Here is an 11,623-nt window from a genome sequence, read left to right on the forward strand (position 1 = left end):
CGCGAGGGAACATACGCGTTTTCGCATTTTGCATCACTTACTCTTGCGTCATTTTCCCAAGAAAAAACTGCCGGCAGTACCTTACACACTGGGGCCATCGCCCTTTCTTCAGGGGTCCGTTCGTGAAGCCGAAATTACCGATTTAGGCGCTTTTACAAACGTCAATCGGCTATTCAGGGTCATAAAATGTGATGTGAGCGGTGTTGTTGTTGTTGGCCTCTTGAAAAATAGAGCACACTGGAATGTCGTAACAGTCTGCTTCTTCTTCAACCCGCTCAGATGTTGTGTTTCTTGTTGTAACCAGAAATTACCGCAGTAAAATAAAAAAAAAAACTGTTTTAGGATCATACTTTCTGTGGCAGATGAAAATTCCGGCGATTTGAAATAAAATGTAAGTAACTTTCAGTTCCTAAAATGTCGTAAACATCCGTTCTTGTTTCGCCAAAATTTCTATTCCAATTTACCCTAGAGGGCAAATTCTCCGAACGAAACACCACTAAGGGTGGATGGGGAACTACCCTGGTATGTTTTCTTCGACAGACGCACTTCACCTTAGTAATGAGATGAAAGAGCCATCACGAGGTTGCGGAGTAGAGGCAACAAGAATACTATCAAAAAGAATTCGAGAATGGCTGCAGTTGGGCTAAGCTGCAAAGTATGCGCATTTAAGATGTTCAAATGTTCAAAAAAAAAAAAAAAAAGAAAAAAGAAAAGATCACAGAAGGCAGCCCAGTCGCTGATAACACATCTGGACAAAGTAGTGCTAGCGAAGATAGACAGTGTAAGTGTGCCAAAAGCTTCCAGTTTGTGCCAGATGGTTTCTGGTGTAGACAACATAGCCAGTGTCTCCTACATTTGTTGCCGTTATAATCAACCATTTGGCAGAAATTGGCGAAAATACAAAGCGTTTCTACGATGATGCCTTGTTGACATTTACTGAATCCGCTTCGCAAAGGAGGGGATCAACCGCCAGTGCCGCCGGACACCCACCGGTTTCCTATTACATATAAAATTTCTTCCGACATGATGCTCAGTTCTTGTGAATATGATACACTTGAAAAAACACTTGTTTTCCAGCCTCAGCTTCACCCCGTCCACATCCCCACCTATGATCAACACTCGTGGTAAGAAAATCCGCCGTGTTGGGTACAGCGTACGGCAACACACAAGGTGACGCAATTGAACAAATATCTACAATATCCCTGCTTACTCCGCACTCAAAGCCGATTCCGCGTGGATATTTGATCTTAAAACCATCTGTTTGAGCAAATCAACTTGCGATTTGTATTTATCGATAATCAGATGACCACTGCTGAGAAAAATAGGCCGCGAAATTTTTGGATCGGAATTAGATACGGATAACTTTTTTTCCGCAACTTCAGTTCTGTTAGGTACATGCTTACGCCTTTCATGGAGCCGACTACTCTTTTTGCCACTATGGGCTGAGACGGCCCTGCGACAATAAAGAACACCAATAGAGGAAACAGGCTTAGGAAAAACAAAAACGAACTGTCGAGAGAAAAGAAGATAAATGTGGCTGTTCTGCCAGAATTACGATGTCAATCAAAGCATGAGGTTCTTGAAAGGCAAATTATGGCATCTTTACTTATAAACAAAAAATACGGTTACGTAATTGCGCTGTTTATCTACTTTACAGAAACAAAAAAAATATTGAGACACTTCAGCTCTGCCTTTGTCGGTATGGCGCGACAGCGTTGCTACCAGCCCACATGTAAAAGCCGTATGAATGTGCCTGCGTGGCGTAAGGGTAACGAGAATGCAAACACTTCTGGCAGGCTTACTCTGATATCCCATATGAAATGAGAGGCCTGAGTAGGCAGCTCCTGCCAAACGTAATCTCAGGCAATCCTACGTTCAGTTAGTGCTATGCCATGTCAGCCGACAGCTACCGCCTGCCAGCGCCATGGCCCGCGAGTTTTCCTTCCACCAAATTTTCGGTGAACGGGGTGTTTAACGATATCGAGTTAAAATTTAGTTTTTAGAAAAAGACAAGCCGGACTAATTCCACTGTCACAGTCAGACAGCATTTAATGCATTTTACATTTTTACTTGTTTCTACCTCACAAACGCCATTATTACATGATCGAATAACTATATAAGCAGCTTTTCTTTCGCGCTCAGTTTTGCACTTCAGCTGCGCTCGTGCTCTATGGTTTACAAGAGTACATGGTGATCACATATGAAGCCCAAGCGTCAATTAGCCCAAGTTCTCATCTTTCTAACGGCAATGACAACCTCATTAGGGTTTTGCGCCGTATGCATGGAAAAGGCCCGCCGTTTTCATTTAACCTTCATGCGGCCCATGGCGCCGACAAAATGCATAGACAATTCTATTAAAGCTCTAGAACTATGCCCACAGGGAAGCAGCGAACCGGTTATGTTCACAAGAGATCACCTGAGAGCGATGCGCACGTGCGAGGGCCTTCAGTTAGGACGTGTCAGACCACGTAGCAGTTCCGATATCTGCATCTGCTCGTGAAAGCTTGAAAAAAAAAAAGAGACTGTCATTGAGAACAGCCGCTCGAATCAGCGTGGCTCCCGTCTGTGTTATTCTACTTTCTTGGGTTCAGTGACATTATGCACCACATTTGGTCAAGAATTATTTGAAGCTTGCTTTCGTCATAGTTTTAAAGCAACGTCGATGCATGCAGTGTTGCTTGTACGACACTGCAACCCGTGTGGAATGCTATTCATTGTTCACTTCGGCAGCGGAGAAGGCACTGTTTACCCACCTGCCAGCACCATTCTCCTGGTAGCGAGTCCTTGCCTCCCGTGATACGGGCTGCATGGCGACGGTCTGTAGCTGAACCCGGGCTCCCCTTTACTCCGCAAGTGGAGGGCCGCGGCGGACGGCGGCCTTTAGCCACCGAAGGAGCCCCTGCAAGGAAACGGACAACGCAATAGCTATTGATAATATGTTCCAATTAAACGCGGTGCTGCAAATATGCTCGTACACACAAATAGAAGAAAAATATCTCCCAGACAGACTAAATTGTTATCAAAATTGACTGAAAAGCGGAAGTATTTATGTCTCTGGGCTCACGCTGATGACGCGAGTGCGCGCACTCGACAAACCCACACAGCACAGGCAGGCAAATTCGGCAGCCGGTGAGTGAAGAACTTTTCAGGCACGACATACTAAGAAGCTAACGCGCCATTTCCGTGGAGAGGGTCCCTAACTATATAGTCACGTGGTAGCGACAAGGCCGATGACAACAAACGAAAAGCCTGGGAGTGCACTAAAAAACTCTTTATTGGGCTGACTTGCGCCCGCAAAAAGAGCGAAGCGATTCGGCGGCGGCGATAGCAGCAAATATGTTCATCGGTCGTCGAACAAGGAATGCCCGTTTCACTCGTCAGCGCTCAGTTTAAAAGCGGCGAAGAAGCATCTAGATAAAACCGCGAACGGTGACTTACATAACCTGAATCATTGTAGAAACGCCAGCGCGTGGCTATAAGCCTTCGATATACATCTCAAAGCATCACCGCAACAGAGGAAATGATAAAGCAGCGTCGCGACAACGAGCATGAAAAAACAAAGAATATGCAGAATGGATCCGTGCACTACAGTCATAGTAATAAGGCCGCATGCCGGCGGCTGATAAAAAAAAACAACTAACAGAGATTTAGGCGGTTCGCGACAATATGCTAAGGAGGCTTATCGAAAACGGGATCTTAGATGAAAGGCTGCAAAAGATGGTTCGTTTTAGTGATTTGAAATGACTGTTAGGTACCAGGCAGCATCCTGTAGCAAGCGCCGCGGTGCGGTGCAAGCTTGCGTGGACTGTCATTCCCACTGAAAAACAAATAAACGGCAAAGCAACAAATTTCCCGCTAACCGCTCAGGTGGACCTTTTCCTGTATAGCAGAACCAACTTACACGAAGTTGGAAGGATGCAGCTGTATACAAGCTGGTGCTCGTTTTCTTGCACAGTCTTGTCTCTCTACATATGTTTCGATTTCAGATTTGTTTTTTGAACAAGACAGTGCTAAAAGCTGGCTCAGTGGCTACATTTTTGCTGTGACTTTAATACCACGGGCACTTTTCCAGACAAAAATGTCCAGTCTGTGGTATGTACAAGCGAGTGCACATCTTTCTCCCCGCATGATCTCATTTCTCGATTAGGTGACCGGAATCTTCGTTCGGTTATTAAACAAAATTCCGCGGGCCGGAACATCACGCGCCAACCGACCGTTTCGGCCAAATTAAGCAACATAAAATGTATACTTTTTCCACCCGGACCTGGTCGCTTATCTCCCCTTAGTGGTCCATGGGGCCCACTGAAAGAGGGTCACCATGTCAAGCCCACACACGCCAGGGCGTGTGCTCTTTGTCGAGCGGCGTCGTGCCTCTTGATTATGCAAATCGTGCGCACAAACCGGGTCCCCCGCTGCCCTTGGCGCGCACCCGCAAAAAAATGTGAGCCGCTCTGTTAACGAGAGGGACGCCTTCCTGCTTCCTCCACCGGCTGCATGCCCACGCTCCTCCCTTTCCTGTGTCGTCTCTGCGCCCGAAACGCGTTGCCGGAACTGGCGTGGCGAATGTCTAGTGCCGTAGAAGTTTGCCCAACATTCAGTGAGAATTCCGTAACTCTTCATAGCGCTTTTTGGTACCATAAATGTATGTCCTGAATGGCTCGAACAGTTCACATTCTGGAGGACAGCCAGGGTCCGGCAGCCTCCTGGATGGAATTGGCGGACGTGGGAGCCCTCGCTTGCATCCAACTACGCTCACAGTTATGTCGTTTTACTGCACAAAGTCGCCTATGCAATAATACGCAGCAAAACTAACATTCACTGCAATGCAAGCCACAACTAACAAATCCCTTACGCAGTTACCGAACACTGAAATAAATAAAAAATTACCCTTGGTCAGGGTGGTCATGAGCGAGTCAACTTGGCTTTTTGCTCCCGTTGAATGCTTATTTATGCATGGATGTGCCTTGCATTTGATGGTCCTGTTTTCCGGATTAGCTATTCTATTATTGGTCGCTGCAGCTTCTGGCGTCACAGCTGGAAGTAAAGAATGCCGGGAATATACGTGCCGTTCACACCCACATTGGGCGGTTCCTTGACGTTATACGGGTTCGATCTGTCTGCACACGAAACGCAGATTACAAGTAACCCCCTTCATAATGTTATTAATGGTTTCTGTTTGCTGTCGCTAGAGCAACTAACTTATTGTTAACGTTTGGCATCCCTGCCGACAAATGGTGCCTTCCAGAGTGTAGCACACCCACATTGCAAAAATTTCACCGTACCAGGTTGCACGTATGAGGGGCAAGTTCAAATAGCTTAGTTCAAAATTCCACGGTATGCAGACCTTCGCCCTTTGAACTAGAAACGTCAAATAAACTGCGCAAGTACCTGCTGTCTCGTTTGCGTTTACATCAATGAGTGGAAGTCTTTCAAATATGCTTCTTTAGCATATTTCACATATTTAAAGATATTTGGTCAGCTTGAAAGGAAGCAGTTGAACTCAGGCATGAGTATTGCCATAAAAGCTGGCCAGTTACGTGTGGCGACAGCTTTCATATAAGTTTGTTCAGTTTGGTTTTCGGGGTTTAACGTCCCAAAGTGAGTCAAGCTATTAAAGACGCCGCATTAGAGGGCTCCGAAAATTTGGACCACCTGGGGTTCTTTAACGTGTACTGATAACGCACAGCACACGCACTGGCGCCTTGCGTTTCGCCTCATTCGAAAAGCGGCAGCCGCGGCCGGGATTAGCCGTATAAGTACGTGTAATCAAAGAATGAAAAAAATTTTTGGTTTTCAAGAAATTAAAGGCGCAGTATCTGTCACACTTCTCGACGGACACGCGAACCCTCATCGCAACTGAGGTGAGGAAGGTAGGAGCGAAATAATATAGAAATGTCTTTGTAGAGGGCAGTGGCATCGTTTCGACCACTTGTGGACCTTTAACCTGCAGTGACATCACAAAGCACACGGACGCATTTTGGGTCTCGCATCCATCGAAACGTGTAAGTGCTTTCTGGTTCGAACCCTGGTACTGCGGTTCAGTAGACGAGAGTCTTAACCAAATATTCACCGTTACTGGTAGCTCACTAATGTGTGGACGTTAAGTCACCGCGCTATTTGCATACACTAAACGATGTTTTAGAGGTGGATTCACAAAAAAATACCAAATCGCAGATCTGAAGGGCGAACTGCGCACCACGTGGTTGTATATGACGGATTCAGGTCGACTAACTCGTGTCGGGCGTAAGCGCTAGCTGAGAAAAGCTGATCTATTTTCATCCCTGGGGCTAAGGCTCTTGACATAATGTCACGGATCCATCCACTACCTCATCCGCCGCTTCATCTGCCGTGTAGTTCGTTTGGACGAGGAATATAATACCCATGGAACTTTTGCGCACCTAAAACATAGCAAGGATCGACAAGCTCGAACATAAACGATTCGAATGCACGTTCTATATATTTGAACAACACAAGGCAACATGAGGTAATACGCAGATGTAGACAGGTTGGGTAAGCGCTATCTTGCAAAATATTTCGTCTGACATGCGTTCTTCATTTTTATTATCTTACCGTCCTCTTGAAACTGTATTTGAACAGCAAAAATAAAAAAAAACATAGGTTCATTGCAATCGAGAAGGAAGGCTAGTATATACGCGGTCAATGAGGAGATATGGTTCGATTTCAAATGTTTTTCTTATGCTGTCAGCCAGCGTTTTGAATGTGGAAACCCTCATTAGTGCTATCTATGACGACTAGCTGGAAAGACGGAATAACTTTTGTTTTTACTCCCTGTATCTCTTTCAGTAGGGATTATTTACTTTCGGACGATCCTTTCGTAAATGCGCTGTAGTACAAAGTCATTGCTCAACGAGGGTATATTGGAGCGGCCAAGCGGCCATGATATTGGCATGTGCTTCGTGGTGTTCTGAGATGACAGAAGAGACCAGCAAGAAAGCAGAGACCTCCGAGTAAGAAGCCACGATGTTCTCTCTTGAGGAATGAGTTGTCATGGAACAAACGAAAATATTTTGACAACACTGAACAGAAGGCTTCGTCAGAAATCTAATTGCTATACGAAGAGTGCCTGCAAATAAGCAGGCTCTTTACTGTGTAGACACTTGGACAAATGTGCAAGGGATTATTATCGCTTATTACGCCTGGTTATACGAAAGTCTACAATGAAAACCGGCAGCACTGATGCCGGTATCTGGCATGCTACTTTGGTCCTTGCAGGTATATGCGATCCCCCCCCCCCCCCCCTCCCTTATAAAAAATACTCACTGGTAGTGCTAGAGGTAACTGCTTTGATGACTTGTGCGTCATGCACTGCCAGATAGTTCGGAGGCGGAATCTTCCTTGGAGGAGGAAGAGCCGGTTGAGGCCGTGGATTCAGTTCCGGCTGAGGCTCCGGCCGAGGCCGTGGATTGAGTTCCGGCTGGGGTTCGGGTCGGGGCCTTGAATGGTGTTCCGGCTGGAGCTCCGGTCGGGGTCGAGGGTGGTGTTCCGGCTGAGGCTCCGGTCGTGGCCGTTGGTGGTGTTCCGGCTGAGGCTCCGGTCGGGGCCGTTGGTGATGTTCCGGCTGAGGCTCTGGTCGGGGTCGTTGGTGATGTTCTGGCTGAGGCTCCGGTCGGGGCGGTGGCGGCTGAGGGCGTGCTTCCCCGTCCGGGTTGAGAGCCGCCCTCGGTGGCTGCGGAGACGGCGTGGCGGCAGGCCTCTTTTGCTCTTCGGCCTGAGCAGCGGCGGCGGCCTCTTGGGCCATCCTCTGCACTTGGGCGACGTTGGCGCAACATACGAGACCCTCCTGCGGACAACGCAGCCCAGGGTGGATGGCATGCTCACCGAAGCAGGCGAACCGCAGATACGTCGAGATGCAATTTCCTGGACACACAGGGCCTTGCTGCTGTTGGTGATGCTGCGGTGATGGTGGTGCTGCAGGAAGGGCGTTGGACTCTCCACCGCCCGGCCTCTCATCCGTTGTTGGCGGCCGCAGGGGCCCAATCATTGGCTTGCTCGACTCGTCGTTGACAAAGCCTGGCAAAGGAGGGTTCTGTGGGCTGCCGCCTTGATAGTCCATGCTGCTTGGGCTGGGCGGTCGGGGACCTGCGTGAGAGCTATTCGTGTGGCTAACCCCTATTTTCAAGGAAGGGTAGACGCCGCTTGCGGAGCACACAAGGTAAATTTCTGATGTGTTGCAAGGGATCTTGCTTTAATATTCCTTTTTTTTAGATTAAGCACAATATTACGTTTTACTCTCTTGCTATATTTTTGTCATTGTTACTTCTAAGAAGCAAGCTTGTGGAAGCCTTCTGGGTGTGCACATCTTACGAAGGTAATTAGCGGTATCTAGGTGCTGGAACTCAAGTATCCATAGCAGCATGTGGAGATATCTGCTGACAAAATATTTAAATCAGTGGTTCTGCAGCCAACTAAATATCTCAAACAGCAAGTTGCCTGCATTATAATGACCTCCTGGATTTCTTCAGCAAGATGTATTTTGCTGTAACCGAGTCCGTGCTGCTCTAATCAAATTTATTATTGAAGATGCTCAGTCAATGCATTCCAACAATATATTCAAAGCTGTTTAAGGCACCTATATGTTTTCATTCACCCGCAGCTAAACCGGTTCTCTGCTCCTGTGCAGATCATTTTATGTAAAGTCAATGTGACTGAGGATCAGTTCACGTTATCCTTTATCCAAAGTAATTAGCGAGACTCAACACTAGTTTGACGTGACTCAGTCAAACTTCGTTTTTCGATCACCTTAGCGTTTGCTTTTTCTTGAGGATCGAATGCTCAAATGCATTGTCTGCATCGTCTCTGTCGTGCATTTCAACAGCCCTGACGTCTGAAGAGAAGTGTCTTTTGAGGCAGTTCACTTCTCACTCGGCATATAATGTCTGAAGACGAGATCTTGCAAGCTGTACAATAGCTACTCTTGTCCTCTATGGGCCATACATCGCGCACTTACCAGGCAGTTGAAGAGAACCCGGAGGGTGGTGCTGAGACGGCCTCAGCCGCTTAGGTGGCCCAAGACCTTGTTTAACTGGGCGTGGAACATTTTGTAGTTCTTGCTGAGGTACCTGAGGAGGTTCCCTATGTGGTACCTCCGGTCTCCCTTGCAGCTGCGGAACGCGGTGCTCGTGCTGGGGTCGTCTGTGTCCACCATTATCCATGGCAAGCTGGTCCATCATGGCCTGGTCGACGGGAATAACCGCATTTAGCTGGTCATGGGCCTGAGGATGGTTCTGATAGGGGCGCTCCTGGGGTATGATAGCTCCGAAGGGCCTCTGCTGGTGCACTGGAGGCCTCTGCTGATGCATTGGAGGCCCTGGCTGAGAACTGAAGAAACCCCCTGCTGGTCTTTGCTCGCGCTCCGGTTGAGAACAACAGATTGTTCCACTAGGACACGTAGTGGTACGGAGGACCAACTGTGCGGGCTTTTGGCACACGCCGCTCAGGAAAGGCGGGAGGCAACGGCCGTCGCAGGCTGGTATGGGTGGCTCGGTCGTTGTGGCCGCGGCACTCACACAGCAAGAACCACCCGTCGGGCACGAATGACCCGACGACACGTGGTCACAGAGGATGCTTAGGAGCGGGGAAACGCACGATCCGGGACACTCCGGGAGTTTGGGCTCCTGTAGAGCGTCGCGAGGCGGGGGCCGTTGCTCCGGTTGTTGTTGGGGAGAGCCCTCATCCGGTTGTTCTGCTTGAGGAGGACCATCCGCTGAGGTGCAGCACACGGCATCAGGGCCACAAGACGGTGAGCTGAGAACACGATGACAGTACTGGGAAAGTCCCTTGCCGACGCAGACACCGGGACAAACGTCACGTTGCGTCGGAGCCTGAGTCGGTGACGGTGGCGTTGACGGGGGGCGCTGTTGTGATGGAGGCGGTGGCGGCTGAGGTGCTTCAGCCGTGGGAGTAGCTGCGGGCAGAGGTGTCGGAGCGGTCACATTGCTTTCTTCATCGACAGCTGTAGCGGGAGAAGTGGGTGGAGCCATTTCTTCTTCTGCAAGGGGCGCCGACGTTTCGACGGCAGTGCCACCCAGGCTGAAATCCTTGGGGACGCAACAGCGAAGGTAGCTAGCACCGCATTGGATCTCGTCCACCACATGGTCGCACAAAAGGGCGGTGATTGCGTGTACACACTCTCCAGGACACCCGCGGGCCTTGCTGGTGGATGTCAGGGATCCAAGTATACCTGGGGGTAAACGAGCGTGTCAAGTTTAAAGCCACCTCGTATGCCAATACAAAAAATAGCGGTGCGCGAAGCCCACGAAGCGCCAATTTCCCCAATAACGTTTTTGCGTTTCAAAACAGTTTTTGGGGAAAAGACCATTGGAGTTGTATTGTGTTGAAAAGGAGAAACCGAATAAACAGTTATTTAATTTGTGCTAGACATGATAACATTGCTTTTTTTTTTTCCTGAACAGCAGCTATATTGCATACAACTTAGGGGGCTTTCAGGTTAGCATGTAGTAATGGGCTAACAATACAAAGAGACTTTAAATCCACAAAATATTAGCAAATTTTTATGGTTATCTTCATGACTGCATGAGACTGACCTGGCGTATCCTATTAGATGCGCTAGAATATTAGCGTCTGCAAATACAGGCTTTGATAGCCCTTAATAACCTTGCTCATCTTATTTCTAACGCTACAATGAAGCGCAATACGTTAGAATTTTTAAGCTGCAAGGTCAGAAGTGCTTTTTTTTTGCCATGCTAAGGTGAAGGAAATCAACATTTCACGTCGGTGTGAAGTCAAGCTCACCCGACAGTATGGCAGACGTATCCTGTGCCCAGACTCTTGCGTTGGCCAGAAGAAGCAGCACGAGGATCTGCGCCGGAAGTTTGGCAACCAGCCGGGCCATGCTCAGGCGTACAACGTCGTGAGGCAGCGACCGCTGCTGCGAGTCGTCGCGCGCTCTCAGCAGCACTGTAGCCGGATGCAGTGGCGGCAGCAGCTGAGCCGGCCGCTGGTGACGGTGGTGGCGGCGACGGCGGTGGTTCGCAGGCGTACAGGAGAACCACGGCCAGCGGAGCAGGGGGAGGGACTACCGCTGCTTCCGGAAACCAGTTCGGGTGAGGTCGACGCTCCCTGGGTCGACGGAGCGCCCGGGGCAGGAAGAAGGAAGAGAGAGAGGATGAATGCGAGCAGGGTCCGTTTCCAGGTCAGCCGGATCATGCACTTTCCAGCAGAGAAGGTCATGGCCAAGGCCGGCCATTCAGCAAAGGGAGCTGCCGCCGCCACCGTCGCCGCTGGACAGCAGCCGGCCAGACTCCTCTCCGAGGGGGTACTGTTACGCGCACAGGTGAAATTGACTTCTCCGCGCTGTTCGGCTGACCGAACGCGCCAGCAGGCTGGTTCCGTTACCCGCCTCCCGCGGAGTATCCTGCGTGGAATGGACGACGGCTACTGATGATTTGAGTCTGCAGCAGAGACGGCTACAATTGATCGTGTAGAGTATCGGAACGACACTCATGCAGCCCTCATTTTTAAGGCCCACAGACTGAAGGAAGGCTACGGATGATTTAAATCTCCAGCGGAAAGAGCTGCAGTTGGTCATGTGCCATATCAAAGCGGCACTCATGGAGACCCTATGTATTGCGCATGTACAGCA

The 11,623-nt window shown here is 49.1% G+C and overlaps 1 protein-coding gene across 1 annotated transcript in view; it reads right to left on the reverse strand.

The window, feature by feature from the left end:
- The window catches only part of mas (trypsin-like serine protease domain-containing protein masquerade), a 45,840-nt gene extending 34,967 nt beyond the window's left edge, over positions 1–10,873 (reverse strand). The window contains exons 1-5 of the mRNA XM_084607638.1: positions 10,774–10,873; positions 8,969–10,201; positions 7,609–8,100; positions 7,282–7,419; positions 2,754–2,899 (exon numbers count right to left, since the gene is read on the reverse strand). Of these exons, the coding sequence (XP_084463764.1) occupies positions 2,754–2,899; positions 7,282–7,419; positions 7,609–8,100; positions 8,969–10,201; positions 10,774–10,873 (2,109 nt within the window). The remainder of the gene's footprint in view (positions 1–2,753; positions 2,900–7,281; positions 7,420–7,608; positions 8,101–8,968; positions 10,202–10,773) is intronic.
- Between the last annotated feature and the right edge of the window lie 750 nt (positions 10,874–11,623).

This window comes from Amblyomma maculatum, chromosome 6 (assembly GCF_055883805.1).
Source record: "Amblyomma maculatum isolate TAMU_Amacu chromosome 6, ASM5588380v1, whole genome shotgun sequence".
Classification (NCBI taxonomy): domain Eukaryota; kingdom Metazoa; phylum Arthropoda; class Arachnida; order Ixodida; family Ixodidae; genus Amblyomma; species Amblyomma maculatum.